This window comes from Cherax quadricarinatus, chromosome 59 (genome assembly GCF_038502225.1).
Source record: "Cherax quadricarinatus isolate ZL_2023a chromosome 59, ASM3850222v1, whole genome shotgun sequence".
Classification (NCBI taxonomy): domain Eukaryota; kingdom Metazoa; phylum Arthropoda; class Malacostraca; order Decapoda; family Parastacidae; genus Cherax; species Cherax quadricarinatus.
Window position 1 is genome coordinate 12,051,989 of NC_091350.1, and position 20,091 is coordinate 12,072,079.

Sequence of the window (20,091 nt, forward strand, 5' to 3'; positions counted from 1 at the left end):
TGTATTAGATGTTTCCACAACAGTTTCCACGGCAGTCTCTTTCTTCTTCATCGTTTCTACCTTTCCATTCGTCTTCTTGATCGTCAACTTCGTTCCCTGCTGTCCAGCCACTGACCAGTTTCCTTTCTTGACCTGAGGACTCAAAACAGGAGGACTACTACGAATCTTCTTGTTTTCCTCGGTCAGTCGCCGAATCTCCATCTTCGCCATCCTCAATTCTTCTTTAAGCTGTTGGTAAAGTTGCTCGATGGAGGGCATCTTGCTTCAGTTCGTAGAGAGCGCGCAAACAGGTCTTCACAGAGCTAAGTACACGTCACAAACACAAACACAGTGTCTAGCTACACACTGTTGTATCACCATACTTGTCCTCCCCCACAAACACACATCACTATATCTTAGCGCCTTGACAAGTGAAATGAATTTCTCAAGATGACATTGTTTACCTCATTCAGTGTCTCTTTCAAAAGCATATTCTGACAGAATCGAAGAAAAAGTTAGTGATCTTATCCCAAAATGGTAAACCATTATATACTTTTAGTTACTAATAGTTTAGTAGTTAACGAAACTGAAATAACTAGCAAAAAAGTTGGATAATTTGTAGCCACTCTTAGTTTACCTTTAAACTTTATTTATGACGCAGGTGATGTATTTGGATATGTTCTTATTATTAGACAGTTAACATCCCTCAGAGTGTAAACTGTAGACAGTTAACAACCCTCAGTGTAAACTGTAGACAGTTAACAACCCTCAGTGTAAACTGTAGACAGTTAACAACCCTCAGTGTAAACTGTAGATAGTTAACAACCCTCAGTGTAAACTCAGTGTAAACTGTAGACAGTTAACAACCCTCAGTGTAAACTGTAGACAGTTAACAACCCTCAGTGTAAACTGTAGACAGTTAACAACCCTCAGTGTAAACTGTAGACAGTTAACAACCCTCAGTGTAAACTGTAGACAGTTAACAACCCTCAGTGTAAACTGTAGACAGTTAACAACCCTCAGTGTAAACTGTAGACAGTTAACCCACAGAGTGTAAACTGTAGACAGTTAACAACCCTCAGATTGTAAACTGTAGACAGTTAACAACCCTCAGAGTGTAAACTGTAGACAGTTAACAACCCTCAGGGTGTAAACTGTAGACAGTTAACCCTCAGAGTGTAAACTGTAGACAGTTAACAACCCTCAGAGTGTAAACTGTAGACAGTTAACAACCCTCAGAGTGTAAACTGTAGACAGTTAACATCCCTCAGAGTGTAAACTGTATACAGTTAACAACCCTCAGAGTGTAAACTGTAGACAGTTAACAACCCTCAGAGTGTAAACTGTATACAGTTAACAACCCTCAGAGTGTAAACTGTAGACAGTTAACAACCCTCAGAGCGTAAACTGTAGACAGTTAACAACCCTCAGAGTGTAAACTGTAGACAGTTTTACAACCCTCAGAGTGTAAACTATAGACAGTTTTACAACCCTCAGTGTAAACTGTAGACAGTTAACAACCCTCAGAGTGTAAACTGTAGACAGTTAACCCTCAGAGTGTAAACTGTAGACAGTTTTACAACCCTCAGAGTGTAAACTGTAGACAGTTAACAACCTTCAAAGTGTATACTGTAGACAGTTTTACAACCCTCGGTACGTTTTAACATAATTCAGATTTTTTCACTAATGGTTGTAACAGCCAGCTACTGAGTGGAAAAAGCAGCCAGTATGATTTTTTGAGAATTTCATGTGTAATTTTTTAATATGTTTGAAAAAAGAATATAGAAATCGCGATGGGTTTAATGTGTTGGGTAATGTTATTTTAATTCTCGTACAGGTTACGGCAGTGGGAAAATCAAATATCAGGAGTATTCAAAACCAGTTTTGTTTTGTAAATCTTGCACGTGAATCTACGGGTATGACTGTATGATTGATCTGGTAATACTGCAGCAATGATAACATTGATGATTGATCTGGTAATACTGCAGCAATGATAACATTGATGATTGATCTGGTAATACTGCAGCAATGATAACATTGATGATTGATCTGGCAGTACTGCAGTAATGATAACATTGATGATTGATCTGGTAATACTGCAGCAATGATAACATTGATGATTGATCTGGTAATACTGCAGCAATGATAACATTGATGATTGATCTGGTAATACTGCAGCAATGATAACATTGATGATTGATCTGGCAGTACTGCAGTAATGATAACATTGATGATTGATCTGGTAATACTGCAGCAATGATAACATTGATGATTGATCTGGTAATACTGCAGCAATGATAACATTGATGATTGATCTGGTAATACTGCAGCAATGATAACATTGATGATTGATCTGGTAATACTGCAGCAATGATAACATTGATGATTGATCTGGCAATACTGCAGCAATGATAACATTGATGATTGATCTGGTAATACTGCAGTAATGATAACATTGATGATTGATCTGGTAATACTGCAGCAATGATAACATTGATGATTGATCTGGTAATACTGCAGCAATGATAACATTGATGATTGATCTGGTAATACTGCAGCAATGATAACATTGATGATTGATCTGGTAATACTGCAGCAATGATAACATTGATGATTGATCTGGTAATACTGCAGTAATGATAACATTGATGATTGATCTGGTAATACTGCAGCAATGATAACATTGATGATTGATCTGGTAATACTGCAGCAATGATAGCATTGATGATTGATCTGGTAATACTGCAGCAATGATAACATTGATGATTGATCTGGTAATACTGCAGCAATGATAACATTGATGATTGATCTGGCAATACTGCAGCAATGATAACATTGATGATTGATCTGGCAATACTGCAGCAATGATAACATTGATGATTAATCTGGTAATACTGCAGCAATGATAACATTGATGATTGATCTGGCAATACTGCAGTAATGATAACATTGATGATTTATCTGGTAATACTGCAGTAATGATAACATTGATGATTGATCTGGTAATACTGCAGTAATGATAACATTGATGATTGATCTGGTAATACTGCAGTAATGATAACACTGATGATTGATCTGGTAATACTGCAGTAATGATAACATTGATGATTGATCTGGTAATACTGCAGTAATGATAACATTGATGATTGATCTGGCAATACTGCAGTAATGATAAGAACATTGGCAACAGGACAACTTTTAATTACGACCTTTTAGGTAAAGCTGGGCTTTATCAAGTGCACCCTTGCAAGCAGATACATTGAGGTATACATATTTCGGCACTCTGAGCTCAACCTCGGAGGAAGACTGGTCAAAAGTCGGGTGTGAGAAGATAATACTTATAAGTGGGGTGTGAGAGGGAGTTACCTGTGATTCTGGTATGATAAATTACCAACGACTGGGGTGTGAGAGGGACTTACCTGTGCTTCTGGTGTGAGAACTTACCTACGAGTGGGGTGTGAGTGGGACTTACCTGTGATTCTGGTGTGAGAAATTACCAGCGAGTGGGGTGTGAGAGGGACTTACCTGTGATTCTGGTGTGAGAACTTACCTACGAGTGGGGTGTGAGTGGGACTTACCTGTGATTCTGGTGTGAGAACTTACCTACGAGTGGGGTGTGAGAGGGACTTACCTGTGATTCTGGTGTGAGAACTTACCTACGAGTGGGGTGTGAGAGGGAGAATAGGCCACAACATGAGAGGTGTAGGCCACAAAGATCAGGTGCAAGATGAGACAGAGGCAGCCGACAGTGAGCTTCTCTGCTGCAGCAGGTGGCAGCAGGAACACCACCAGCGTCAGTAGTGACAGACCTGTACCACATTGTTACTGCCATTAGTTTAACTTAAAGTTTCCCTTACCACCTCCCACTACAACACTACAAATGAAGGTAGAACCTATATTAATCTCGATATTATGAATAAGAGAAAACAAGTATCATTTCGAGTTACCACGGTGCCACCAGAGAAACGTATTCAACACTAACACCCCGCCCGCATTATCCACAACACAACATCCACTACACAACACCCACCCCAAAATGCAACACAACACCCACCCTACAACACAACATTCACCCTACAAAACAACATCCACCCTACAACACAACATCCTCAATACAACACAACATCCACCCCACAACACCCACCCCACAACACCCACCCCACAACATCCACCCCACAACATCCACCCCACAACACCCACCCCAAAACACAACACAACATCCACCCCACAACATCCACCCCAAAATACAACACAACATCCACCCTACAAAACAGCATCCACCCTACAACACAACATCCACCCTACAACACAACACTCACCCCACAACACCCACCCCAAAATACAACACAACATCCACCCTACAACACAACATCCACCCCACAACACCCACTTCAAAATACAACTCAACATCCACCCTGCAACACAACGTCCACCCTACAACAAAACATCTACCCTACAGCACAACATCCACCCCACAACATCCACCCCACAACACCCACCCCACAACATCCACCCCACAACACCCACCCCACAACACCCACCCTAAAACACAACACAACATCCACCCCACAACACCCACCCCAAAATACAACACAACATCCACCCTACAAAACAGCATCCACCCTACAACACAACATCCACCCTACAACACAACACCCACCCACCCCACAACACCCACCCCAAAATACAACACAACATCCACCCTACAACACAACATCCACCCTACAACACAACACCCACCCACCCCACAACACCCACCCCAAAATACAACACAACATCCACCCTACAACACAACACCCACCCCACAACACCCACTCCAAAATACAACACAACACCCACCCCACAACACCCACCTCAAAAAAAACACAACATCCACCCTACAATACAACATTCACCCCACAACACCCACCCCAAAATACAACACAACATCCACCCTACAACACAACCAACCTACAACACAACACTCACTCCACAACACCCTCCCCAAAATACAACACAACATCCACCCCAAAACACCCACCCCACAACACTCACCCCACAACACCCACCCCACAACACCCACTTCAAAATACAACACAACATCCACCCTACAACACAACGCCCACCCCACAACACCCACCCCAAAATACAACACAGCATCCACCCTACAACATAACATCCACCCTACAACACAAAACCCACCCCACAACACCCACCCCAAAATACAACACAACATCCACCCCACAACACCCACCCCAAAATACAACACAACATCCACCCTACAGCACAACATCCACCCCACACCACCCACCCCACAATACAATACCCACAACACAGCACCCACATCACAACATCCACCCTACATCGCAACATCCACCCTACAACACAACATCCACCCCACAACACCCACCCCACAATACAATACCCACAACACAACATCCACAACACAACATCCACCCCACAACACCCACGACACAACATCCACCCCACAACACCCACGACACAACATCCACCCCACAACACCCACAACACAACATCCACCCCACAACACTCACAACACAACATCCACCCCACAACACCAACCACACAACATCCACCCCACAACACCTACAACACAACATCCTCCCCACAACACCTACAACACAACATCCACCCCACAACACCTACAACACAACATCCACCCCACAACACCTACAACACAACATCCACCCCACAACACCCACAACACAACATCCACCCCACAACACCCACAACACAACATCCACCCCACAACACCCACAACACAACATCCATCCCACAACACCCACGACACAACATCCACCCCACAACACCCACAACACAACATCCACCCCACAACGCCTACAACACAACATCCACCCCACAACGCCTACAACACAACATCCACCCCACAACACCCACGACACAACATCCACCCCACAACGCCTACAACACAACATCCACCCCACAACGCCTACAACACAACATCCACCCCACAACACCCACAACACAACATCCACCCCACAACACCCACGACACAACATCCACCCCACAACACCCACGACACAACATCCACCCCACAACACCCACAACACAACATCCACCCCACAACACCCACAACACAACATCCACCACACAACGCCCACAACACAACATCCACCCCACAACACCCACGACACAACATCCACCCCACAACACCCACGACACAACATCCACCCCACAACGCCTACTACACAACATCCACCCCACAACACCCACAACACAACATCCACCCCACAACACCCACGACACAACATCCACCCCACAACGCCCACAACACAACATCCACCCCACAACACCCACAACACAACATCTACCCCACAACTCCCGCGACACAACATCCACCCCACAACGCCCACAACACAACATCCACCCCACAACACCCACAACACAACATCCACCCCACAACGCCCACAACACAACATCCACCCCACAACACCCACAACACAACATCTACCCCACAACACCCACGACCCAACATCCACCCCACAACACCCACAACACAACATCTACCCCACAACACCCACAACACAACATCCACCCCACAACACCCACAACACAACATCCACCCCACAACGCCCACAACACAACATCCACCCCACAACACCCACAACACAACATCTACCCCACAACACCCACGACAAAACATCCACCCCACAACACCCACAACACAACATCTACCCCACAACACCCACAACACAACATCCACCCCACAACACCCACAACGCAACATCCACCCCACAACACCCACAACACAACATCTACCCCACAACTCCCACGACACAACATCCACCCCACAACGCCCACAACACAACATCCACCCCACAACACCCACAACACAACATCCACCCCACAACACCCACGACACAACATCCACCCCACAACACAACATCCACCCCACAACACCCACAACACAACATCCACCCCACAACACCCACAACACAACATCTACCCCACAACACCCACAACACAACATCCACCCCACAACACCCACAACACAACATCCACCCCACAACACCCACAACACAACATCTACCCCACAACACCCACGACACAACATCCACCCCACAACGCCCACAACACAACATCCACCCCACAACACCCACAACACAACATCCACCCCACAACGCCCACAACACAACATCCACCCCACAACACCCACAACACAACATCCACCCCACAACACCCACGACACAACATCCACCCCACAACACCCACGACACAACATCCACCCCACAACGCCCACAACACAACATCCACCCCACAACGCCTACAACACAACATCCACCCCACAACACCCACGGCACAACATCCACCCCACAACGCCCACAACACAACATCCACCCCACAACGCCCACAACACAACATCCACCCCACAACGCCCACAACACAACATCCACCCCACAACGCCTACAACACAACATCCATCCCACAACGCCTACAACACAACATCCACCCCACAACGCCTACAACACAACATCCACCCCACAACGCCTACAACACAACATCCACCCCACAACGCCTACAACACAACATCCACCCCACAACGCCCACAACACAACATCCACCCCACAACACCCACAACACAACATCTACCCCACAACACCCACGACAAAACATCCACCCCACAACACCCACAACACAACATCTACCCCACAACACCCACAACACAACATCCACCCCACAACACCCACAACGCAACATCCACCCCACAACACCCACAACACAACATCTACCCCACAACTCCCACGACACAACATCCACCCCACAACGCCCACAACACAACATCCACCCCACAACACCCACAACACAACATCCACCCCACAACACCCACGACACAACATCCACCCCACAACACAACATCCACCCCACAACACCCACAACACAACATCCACCCCACAACACCCACAACACAACATCTACCCCACAACACCCACAACACAACATCCACCCCACAACACCCACAACACAACATCCACCCCACAACACCCACAACACAACATCCACCCCACAACACCCACGACACAACATCCACCCCACAACCCCCACAACACAACATCCACCCCACAACACCCACAACACAACATCCACCCCACAACACCCACGACACAACATCCACCCCACAACACCCACAACACAACATCCACCCCACAACGCCCACAACACAACATCCACCCCACAACACCCACAACACAACATCCACCCCACAACACCCACGACACAACATCCACCCCACAACACCCACGACACAACATCCACCCCACAACGCCCACAACACAACATCCACCCCACAACGCCTACAACACAACATCCACCCCACAACACCCACGGCACAACATCCACCCCACAACGCCCACAACACAACATCCACCCCACAACGCCCACAACACAACATCCACCCCACAACGCCCACAACACAACATCCACCCCACAACGCCTACAACACAACATCCATCCCACAACGCCTACAACACAACATCCACCCCACAACGCCTACAACACAACATCCACCCCACAACGCCTACAACACAACATCCACCCCACAACGCCTACAACACAACATCCACCCCACAACGCCCACAACACAACATCCACCCCACAACGCCCACAACACAACATCCACCCCACAACGCCCAAACACAACATCCACCCCACAACGCCTACAACACAACATCCACCCCACAACGCCTACAACACAACATCCACCCCACAACGCCTACAACACAACATCCACCCCACAACGCCTACAACACAACATCCACCCCACAACAGGATGGATAATGAGAACCTTCAAAACTAGGGAGGCCAAGCCCATGATGACACTCTTCAGGTCACTTGTTCTATCTAGGCTGGAATATTGCTGCACTCTAACAGCACCTTTCAAGGCAGGTGAAATTGCCGACCTAGAAAATGTACAGAGAACTTTCACGGCGCGCATAACGGAGATAAAACACCTCAATTACTGGGAGCGCTTGAGGTTTCTAAACCTGTATTCCCTGGAACGCAGGAGGGAGAGATACATGATTATATACACCTGGAAAATCCTAGAGGGACTAGTACCGAACTTGCACACGAAAATCACTCACTACGAAAGCAAAAGACTTGGCAGACGATGCACCATCCCCCCAATGAAAAGCAGGGGTGTCACTAGCACGTTAAGAGACCATACAATAAGTGTCAGGGGCCCGAGACTGTTCAACTGCCTCCCAGCACACATAAGGGGGATTACCAACAGACCCCTGGCAGTCTTCAAGCTGGCACTGGACAAGCACCTAAAGTCAGTTCCTGATCAGCCGGGCTGTGGCTCGTACGTTGGTTTGCGTGCAGCCAGCAGCAACAGCCTGGTTGATCAGGCGCTGATCCACCAGGAGGCCTGGTCACAGACCGGGCCGCGGGGGCGTTGACCCCCGAAACTCTCTCCAGGTAAACTCCAGGTAAACAACGCCTACAACACAACATCCACCCCACAACGCCCACAACACAACATCCACTCCACAACACCCACAACACAACATCCACCCCACAACACCCACAACACAACATCCACCCCACAACACCCACAACACAACATCCACTCCACAACACCCACAACACATCCACTCCACAACACAATAACCAGTACTATGTGGCAGTGAAAATCCATTAACCTGGGATTAATGGTTTTTATGGAGAATATCATTGCTTGTAAATTATAGTGATTTATATAAGTGTGCTAACTAGTCGATTTTGTAGATTTTAATGAACTTTTCTACTGAAAAACTTAGGGAATTTACATTTAAAATTTAGGGAGTTTACATTGGAAAAAAATAGGGAAATGTATCTTTACAATCCCTCTTCTGCTCTCTGAATTAACTTATTTTCCGGCATATAAGGCGCGTCTTTTTCCTACAAAAAGTCTTGGAAAATCAGCCTAAGTCTTATATGCTCAAGTTGAGGATCAAGGGTAGGTTTTGTGTTACACTTTATCGAGTAATAAACCCTTGACTATGATTACTGATTTACCGTTATGATACTTCTCTCGTGCGCTTTATATGCCGGAAAATACAGTATATATTTCACTCAGTTGCACTGACCTCAAATTTTTTACACTTTCCGACCACACATTGATCCCAAGCATTATATCTACAGTCTCCTGCACCATTCAAAGAGCATATCTCACACCCGTGTAATATACTTTACTCTGCTTCAGTCCCCTTTTTACCTTCATTGAAAAAGATTTATTTTCATCCAATTTGTGATGGGTCTCATCTTTCGTAGGCTCATCTGCCAATACATCCACTTCCAGATATTTAAATATATTGATTTCTCCTGTTGTGTATTTATTCTGTGTGTACAAGACCAACCACAATCCTGTAGTCATTATTGCCAACTGAAAGCAAGGAAACCAGAGTCATCTAGTGGTGGTAGACAACACTAGATTGTCTGGTGACTGTTAGGTGTAGTGTAGTAGTTTATCTTGTCCGGGAGGGGTTGGAACAGTGGTATGATTACTTCGTCTGAGGTAATCGTTCCAGTCAGTTAGACTGTCCAGGCCGTTAGTTGACGTGCATTTTGTTGTAACCTCGGGTCCTCGGCGATTTTTTCTATAAATATAAATTACAAGTTATCTCAGAATCTAACTTCATTATTTGTTGAGTTATATTTGTAAGTGCTATTGGCCGTTGCATATAACACGACCCAGTACTGGAAGCCTCCTAGTTTATAAAACTCGCTCTCTCCTTCCCATCTAATATCTTTCATTGTCTAAACTGGAGGCAGTTGAAGAGGTGGAGAATTTGAAGTGTTGACTCCGTCAGCCTTGATAGAAGTGAAGACGTAAATTGGAGGTTAATTCTATAAAGGCTTCAGTACTGAATGAATTAATTTCTTTAATTCTTCAAATGCGTCCAGTATATTAGTCGTCTGTATATTCGACTAAAGAAGTCTGCTGCGCAGGAGAAACGTTTCGGCAATAAAGGTAACCAAGTGTTGCACAAGTGTCTCATTCATCAACCTCAATAAAGGCTGAGGGACTGAACACCTCAAATTCTCCACTTCTTCAGCTGCCTGCCTGTACTGGTCATCTCCATATTAGACTGAAGAAGCTTGTTGTGGAAGCGGAAAGTTCCCGCAACAAAGATGCCGGTGTTGCACATGTGTTGTATTCATCCACTTGTAAGTATTGTGTCATTAAAGCAATATAAAATGTTGCAATAATGAAGCGTTGCGCGCAGTCCTTGCACCTGATTGATTGCAGAAAAAAGCAACTTAGGTATTTTTTTGTTGATGTTGCAGCTTGCACTTGTGTTGTCAGGAGGTTACGATGTTTTTAGGTTTTTTCTAGAAATTTATTTCCTCTTAAAAAATGCCTCCATTATTACGGGCCCTCAGACTTTTGTATGATTTTTTAGACAAAATTCTGCGAAATAAGTCGAAAAATTAGTTTTCTTTTGTTGGAGGGAAAGTAATGAGTGGGGGGGAGGGTTGTTGTGAGGAGGGGTGGAGAGGGTAGTGACTGTGGTGAGGAGGGGTGGAGAGGGTAGTGACTGTTGTGAGGAGGGGTGGAGAGGGTAGTGACTGTGGTGAGGAGGGGTGGAGAGGGTAGTGACTGTTGTGAGGAGGGGTGGAGAGGGTAGTGACTGTTGTGAGGAGGGGTGGAGAGGGTAGTGACTGTTGTGAGGAGGGGTGGAGAGGGTAGTGACTGTGGTGAGGAGGGGTGGAGAGGGTAGTGACTGTTGTGAGGAGGGGTGGAGAGGGTAGTGACTGTTGTGAGGAGGGGTGGAGAGGGTAGTGACTGTGGTGAGGAGGGGTGGAGAGGGTAGTGACTGTTGTGAGGAGGGGTGGAGAGGGTAGTGACTGTTGGGAGGAGGGGTGGAGAGGGTAGTGACTGTTGTGAGGAGGGGTGGAGAGAGTAGTGACTGTTGTGAGGAGGGGTGGAGAGTGTAGTGACTGTTGTGAGGAGGGGTGGAGAGGGTAGTGACTGTTGTGAGGAGGGGTGGAGAGGGTAGTGACTGTTGTGAGGAGGGGTGGAGAGTGTAGTGACTGTTGTGAGGAGGGGTGGAGAGGGTAGTGACTGTTGTGAGGAGGGGTGGAGAGGGTAGTGACTTGTGAGGAAGGGTGGAGAGGGTAATGGCTGTTGTGAGGAGGGGTGGAGAGGGTAGTGACTGTGGTGAGGAGGGGTGGAGAGGGTAGTGACTGTTGTGAGGAGGGGTGGAGAGGGTAGTGACTGTTGTGAGGAGGGGTGGAGAGGGTAGTGACTGTGGTGAGGAGGGGTGGAGAGGGTAGTGACTGTGGTGAGGAGGGGTGGAGAGGGTAGTGGCTGTTCTGAGGAGGGTTGGAGAGGGGAGTGACTGTTTTGAGGAGGGGTGGAGAGGGTAGTCACTGTGGTGAGGAGGGGTGGAGAGGGTAGTGACTGTGGTGAGGAGGGATGGAGAGGGTAGTGACTGTGGTGAGGAGGGATGGAGAGGGTAGTGATTGTAGTGAGGGGGGATGGAGAGGGTAGTGACTGTGGTGAGGAGGGGTGGAGAGGGTAGCGACTGTGGTGAGGAGGGATGGAGAGGGTAGTGACTGTGGTGAGGGGGGATGGAGAGGGTAGTGACTGTGGTGAGGAGGGATGGAGAGGGTAGTGACTGTGGTGAGGAGGGATGGAGAGGGTAGTGATTGTGGTGAGGGGGGATGGAGAGGGTAGTGACTGTGGTGAGGAGCGGTGGAGAGGGTAGCGACTGTGGTGAGGAGGGATGGAGAGGGTAGTGATTGTGGTGAGGGGGGATGGAGAGGGTAGTGACTGTGGTGAGGAGGGATGGAGAGGGTAGTGATTGTGGTGAGGAGGGGTGGAGAGGGTAGTGAGTGTGATGAGGAGGGGTGGAGAGGGTACTGACTGAGGGGTGGAGAGGGTAGTGACTGTGGTGAGGAGGGGTGGAGAGGGGAGTGAGTGTTTTGCGGAGGGGTGGAGAGGGTAGTGATTGCGGTGAGGAGGGGTGAAGAGGGTAGTGTAGTGACTGTGGTGAGGGGTGGAAAGGGTAGTGACTGTGGTGAGGAGGGGTGGAGAGGGTAGTGACTGCGGTGAGGAGGGGTGGAGAGGGTAGTGACTGTTGTGATGAGGGGTGGAGAGGGTAGTGACTGTGGTGAGGAGGGGTGGAGAGGGTAGAGACTGTGGTGAGGAGGGGTGGAGAGGGTCGCGATTGTGGTGAGGAGGGGTGGATAGGGTAGTGACTGTGGTTAGGAGGGGTGGAGAGGGGAGTGACTGTTTTAAGGAGGGGTGGAGAGGGTAGTGACTGCGGTGAGGAGGGGTGAAGAGGGTAGTGACTGTGGTGAGGGATGGAGAGGGTAGTGACTTTTGTGAGGAGGGGTGGAGAGGATAGTGACTGTTGTGAGGAGGGGTGGAGAGGGTAGTGACTGTTGTGAGGAGGGATGGAGAGGGTAGTGACTGTGGTGAGGAGGGATGGAGAGGCTAGTGACTGTGGTGAGGAGGGGTGGAGAATGTAGTGACTGTGGTGAGGAGGGGTGGAGAGGGGAGTGACTGTGGTGAGGAGGGGTGGAGAGGGGAGTGACTGTGGTGAGTAGGGGTGGAGAGGGGAGTGACTGTGGTGAGGAGGGGTGGAGAGGGTAGTGATTGTGGTGAGGAGGGGTGTAGAGGGTAGTGACTGTGGTTAGGAGGGGTGGAGAGGGGAGTGACTGTTGTGAGGAGGGGTGGAGAGGGTAGTGACTGCCTCCAGGAGGGGTGGAGAGCGTAGTGACTGTGGTGAGGGGTGGAGAGGGTAGTGACTGTTGTGAGGAGGGGTGGAGAGTGTAGTGACTGTTGTGAGGAGAGGTGGAGAGGGTAGTGACTGCGTTGAGGAGGGGTGGAGAGGGTAGTGACTGCGGTGAGGAGGGGTGGAGAGGGTAGTGACTGTGGTGAGGGGTGGAGAGGGTAGTGACTGTGGTGAGGAGGGGTGGAGAGGGTAGTGAGTGTGGTGAGGAGGGATAGAGAGGGTAGTGACTGTGGTGAGAAGGGGTGGAGAGGGGAGTGACTGTGGTGAGGAGGGGTGGAGAGGGTAGTGACTGTGGTGAGGAGGGGTGGAGAGGGTAGTGATGTGGTGAGGAGGGGTGGAGAGGGTAGTGACTGTGGTGAGGAGGGGTGGAGAGGGTAGTGACTGTGGTGAGGAGGGGTGGAGAGGGTAGTGACTGTGGTGAGGAGGGGTGGAGAGGGTAGTGACTGTGGTGAGGAGGGATGGAGAGGGTAGTGACTGTGGTGAGGAGGGGTGGAGAGGGTAGTGATTGTGATGAGGAGGGGTGGAGAGGGCAGTGACTGTGGTGAGGAGGGGTGGACAGGGTCGTGACTGTGATGAGGAGGGGTGGAGAGGGTAGTGACTGTGATGAGGAGGGGTGGAGAGGGCAGTGATTGTGGTGAGGAGGGGTGGAGAGGGTAGTGACTGTGGTGAGGAGGGGTGGAGAGGGTAGTGACTGTGGTGAGGAGGGGTGGAGAGGGTAGTGACTGTGGTGAGTAGGGGTGGAGAGGTAGTGACTGTGGTGAGGAGGAGTGGAGAGGGTAGCGACTGTGATGAGGAGGGGTGGAGAGGGCAGTGACTGTGGTGAGGAGGGGTGGAGAGGTAGTGACTGTGGTGAGGAGGGGTGGAGAGGGTAGTGACTGTGGTGAGGATTGGTGGAGAGGGTAGTGACTGTGGTGAGGAGGGGTGGAGAGGTAGTGACTGTGGTGAGGAGGGGTGGAGAGGGTAGTGACTGTGATGAGGAGGGGTGGAGAGGGTAGTGACTGTGGTGAGGAGGGGTGGAGAGGTAGTGACTGTGATGAGGAGGGGTGGAGATGGCAGTGACTGTGGTGAGAAGGGGTGGAGAGGTAGCGACTGTGGTGAGGAGGGGTGGAGAGGGTAGTGACTGTGGTGAGGAGGGGTGGAGAGGGTAGTGACTGTGGTGAGGAGGGGTGGAGAGGTAGTGACTGTGGTGAGGAGGGGTGGAGAGGGTAGTGACTGTGGTGAGGAGGGGTGGAGAGGGTAGTGACTGTGGTGAGGAGGGGTGGAGAGGTAGTGACTGTGGTGAGGAGGGGTGGAGAGGGTAGTGACTTTGGTGAGGAGGGGTGGAGAGGTTGTGACTGTGGTGAGGAGGGGTGGAGAGGGTAGTGACTGTGGTGAGGAGGGGTGGAGAGGGTAGTGATTGTGGTGAGGAGGGGTGGAGAGGGTAGTGACTGTGGTGAGGAGGGGTGGAGAGGGTAGTGATTGTGGTGAGGAGGGGTGGAGAGGGTAGTGATTGTGGTGAGGAGGGGTGGAGAGGGTAGTGACTGTGGTGAGGAGGGGTGGAGAGGGTAGTGACTGTGGTGAGGAGGGGTGGAGAGGTAGTGACTGTGATGAGGAGGGGTGGAGAGGGTAGTGACTCTTGTGAGGAGGGGTGGAGAGGTAGTTACTGTGGTGAGGAGGGGTGGAGAGGGTAGTGACTCTGATGAGGAGGGGTGGAGAGGGCAGTGACTGTGGAGAGGGTAGTGACTGTGATTAGGAGGGGTGGAGAGGGCAGTGACTGTGGAGAGGGCAGTGACTGTGGAGAGGGCAGTGACTGTGGAGAGGGTAGTGACTGTGGAGAGGGTAGTGACTGTGGAGAGGGCAGTGACTGTGGAGAGGGCAGTGACTGTGGAGAGGGCAGTGACTGTGGAGAGGGCAGTGACTGTGGAGAGGGTAGTGAGTGTGGTGAACATTTCTGGTTGGGACATAATTCACTTAGTACCAGATATCAAATTTCATTCACAGTAATTGCGGTCGAGCCGTTTTAATGTAATCTCCCTAACTGTCAACCCTAGTCCACCAAACCGACCACCACACCACCCACCACACCACCCACCACACCACCCACGTCACCAACCACCCACCACCACACCACACCAACCACCACACCACCCACCACACCACCCACCACACCAACCACCACACCAACCACCCACCACCACACCACACCAACCACCACACGAACCACCACACCAACTGTTGCAACCCCTGAATGGGTTTCAATGATTATTATGTATATATATGATGTATATTACTTTTTCATTTAATTTTATATTGCTTATATTTGCGATAATAGCTAAATCGTAAATGTATGACTTTATATTATTATTTGACTGTTATATTGTTATTTGACTTATGTTGTTAGGATGTACATAATATGTGCTCAGTTCAAGTCTTGATTGTCAAACTACTGTAATTATCGCTTGTCGCTCGTTATACTGCCGGCTTCTGAGCTGTGCTGCCCACGGGGCTATCACGTGATCGAGGGGGGGTGTCCTCACCTCTCATGAAGTATTCAGTCTGCTCTAGACTCGCTTGGTGGTTGGACAGATTGTCTGTCTCATTATTCTTGTTAGTTATGTAGAACTCTGTTCACAGAACATTGTATAGACTTAGTGATTTTCGACGTTGTACTGAGGTTGTGTGTCGCTTAGACACTCTGAACATCTCAGGTCCTTAGCTATAGCTTCTGACCTAATTTTGTACTGGTTTCTGTGTATTGTCACAGTCGGGTTTTTCCTATGCTGAACTTAGATTCAGTAGTATGGGAGTTTTGTAACTTTTGTGGAGGATCTGCTGATGGTCCCTACTTAGTGTCTTTATATTATCTCCTTTATCCTGATTGTGTCGCAGTCGCTTGTTATATGGCTATTGGGCTTAGCATTCTTTTCATTGTTCAAGCAGACTGTTCTGGTTGCCACTCGGTCAAGAAGTTAGTTTATGTGAGGACTTTGTCAGTCACTTGTTTAAGTCTAGTCGAGTCGTGAGACATAGCGAACTACTTAGAGCACTTACACGCATACACAAACTTACTTGTACATATTTGTAATATCTTATTAAATGTTAATGTACCAGACGGTACTTAAGAATTATAAATGTGATATGTGCTTTCAGCACAATAATATTGAACTCGAGAGATTGATTTTATTTTGATTGCTGTGATTAATTTAATTTGATAATATACCTCTAGACTTAATAAATTTATTAAATTTTAATTTCTCTAGTTAGTAGCCTACCAGTTGTAATCCTGAAGCACTATTGAATTATACTGAATTCAAATGGATAATTGGACAAGGATACTGACTAATTGTTACGAAAACCCAGTAACAGGCTGGATGCTAGAAGGGCAGTCCTTTCTAGTATTCACTGGAGATCTCTAAGCTTTTAGAATCGCGTTTTTTGTAACAAATGGGGGCCTGTCCGGGAACTCTTGATCCAAGGTGTTGGAGAAATTGTCCAGTTTGACATACTAGTAACTCTATGGTCAAACACTTTGAGTACTTTCCTAATCTGAAGATTTGGAGTTTAGTCTTGTACAACATACCAGGTGGATGTATGTACCTGACTGAGTCTCTTGATCCAAGGAGATGGAAATACTGTTTATGAGCTCTTGCTCTAAGACAACCAACACTAAAATTCCTATCAGGATTATAGTTTCTCATAATCACTCTCTCGTAGTACAATTATTTTCGTGATGTATGCCAAAGTGAAACAGTTAATTGATACTCTGACTTTGTCTGAGTTGAGTACATTAAAACTTCAGACGTGTTGGCAAGTAGCCAAGTATCTCGGTGTGACGTATAACAGGAATTACACAGCTGAAACTGTCAGAGCATTAATTAAAGATATATTGTTTCCTGCTCATACAGAGATGTCTGATTATGATTCAGATTCAGAAAGCCTAGTGTCACAATTAGGAAGTATGACTCTATTTGATGAAGATGAAAGAGCAACTAGAGCAGAAGTGAGCCTAGTGTCTGAGCCTAGTGTAGCTCAGTTCTCGCTCACGCCTTCCCTCACTGACACAATAGTACAGAGTGTAGCTGGTTGGATGACACAGCCTAATACTAGTACAGTGTATGATACACCTGTATCTACTTATCCTAGACCAGATCTAGGCTCTCTAGAGATGGCTGGACTAAGTGTCCGACCTAAGGACCGTCCAGACCATGTTAATTTCCCTACTCCTCCATTACCCACTGGTCCTATCTCTCAGGAACAGTTTGAGAGGTTTGAACGCCTCCTTATGTTGCAGACTGCACAAATAGAGGCACAGAGGAAATTGAACGAAGAAGATTTCCAGAGAGAAAATGTTCGTCTGTTAAGACAACAGACTGATAGATCACAGGACACATTTAATGTGCAGAAAGCTGCATCCATGGTTCCTAAGTTTTTTGAAAGTGACTTAGACACATATTTTGATGTGTTTGAGAACCAGGCACGTGCTATGAACTGGCCACGTAAGCACTGGGCAACCTTGTTGCATACAGCTTTGACAGGAAGAGCTCAAACCTGTACTGCAGCTTTGCCATTTACCAAGTACATTAATTATGACGCTGTCAAACAAACAATTCTAGAGACGTATAACTTGTTACCTGTAAGTTATCAAAGAGCATTTCGTACGTTACAACGACGACAAGATCAAACTTGTGTAGAGTTTGCTCGTGAGAAAAAAGTTGCATTTCAGAGGTGGTGTAGGTCTGCCAAGTGTAACAACTATGACAGTCTTGTTCAGTTGTTACTACACGAAGAGTTTAACAACTGTATGCCTGCTGACATACAAGAATATCTGATCGATCATACTACCTCAGATATTCTGGAAACTGCAGCATTAGCAGACAATTACGAGATTTCTCACAAACTTGTACGTACTAAAACACAAAGAAACAAGGTAACTAAAAATTGTCCTAGAAGTTGGCAACCTAAATCAGCTGCTCATTGCCGGCCTGATGTACCTGCTACTGTAACTTCTCGTACCTTTACCAGGAAAACTCACAATCCTGAATCTGTCTCTGTGGCTAGACAGAAATCTGATATCGAGAAGAAGAAAGTTAAATGTACCTATTGTAACAGGAAAGGACATGCTAGAAAGTATTGCTATAAATTAGAAAGAGATATGAGAAGCAGTCGTGCGGCTGGCGCCCGCACTCAAGTCGTATCCTCTTCCGAGCAACAAAGACACCAATATCCTAGCAATACCTCTGAACCTACTGTTTTAGATAATGTTACTCAGGATAGATGACTAGCATCAGAAAGTGTATCTGACGAAAAGATTCGTTCGGCGATGAGTCCTTACTTTTCAAGAGGCAGAATAGGATTTGACGAATCACATCTAACTGAGATAGTTACTTTCAGAGACACTGGCAGTTATCTCACGTTATTAAGAGAAGATGTACTGCCCATAACTGACGATACCTATTACAAGATAGATGTATTGTTAGAAGCCTATGGTGGGGCTGTTATAAAAGTACCTCTTCACAAGGTATATATTGAAACAAGCTATTATACTGGTTATATTTCAGTGGGTATATCCAGTGGTGTATTTCCCATCAGGTCAGTGGACTTGTTGATAGGGAACGATATCCTTCATGCTGGTATATGTAAAGAACCACTTGTGATTGATAATAACACTGATGATAATTATGCCATTGAAGCTTGTAGAGAGAAACCTATTTTATTTCCTCTCGGCGCAATTACTAGAGCTATGTCAAAGATACAACAACCATCCTTGTCTCCTGTTGAATTAGTTGATGACAATGATTTGGGGTTGAATATGTTGTTTAGTGACGCTCTGCACCCAGGATCATTAACACTAACTCCCCCCGGTCATCAACCTAGTCAAGACACAACTGACGTTAAATTTCTAACTCATGATGATTTAATCAAGGATCAGTTTGTTGATCAGTCACTGGAAAGACTGAGAGATATAGCAGTTACTGAGAGTGAAGCAAAGGATCTCGATAATTGTTACTATTATAGTAACGGTGTACTGATGGAGAAAAATACATGTAAGTTGTCAGCTGATAGTGTTTCCACCACAGTCAAGCATTTTGTAGTGTTACTAGTTACATTTCGTGAACAAGCCATTGATTTTGCTCACAATAGTCCCATAGGAGGACATTTGGGTGTCAAGAAGACACTCGGTAAACTGGCAAAACATTTTACTTGGCCAAAGATGAAGGAAACAGTAGCTGATCATGTGCGACGTTGCCACGTGTGTCAAGTGACAGGCAAGCCAGCGCACACACCTCCACCTGCGCCTCTCATTCCTATCACCGTGCATGGTGAACCATTCTCACGTCTTATTGTCGATTGTGTTGGTCCTTTGCCTAGAACCAAACTAGGAAACCAA

General features: G+C 47.3%; 1 protein-coding gene across 3 annotated transcripts in view; it reads right to left on the minus strand.

Moving 5' to 3' along the window:
* The window catches only part of LOC128698804 (neuronal acetylcholine receptor subunit alpha-5-like), a 169,959-nt gene that overhangs the window by 13,819 nt on the left and 136,049 nt on the right, over nucleotides 1-20,091 (minus strand). For all 3 annotated transcript variants that reach the window (XM_070097732.1, XM_070097730.1, XM_070097731.1), the window contains exon 8: nucleotides 3,636-3,788. In XM_070097732.1, the coding sequence (XP_069953833.1) occupies nucleotides 3,636-3,788 (153 nt within the window). The remainder of the gene's footprint in view (nucleotides 1-3,635; nucleotides 3,789-20,091) is intronic.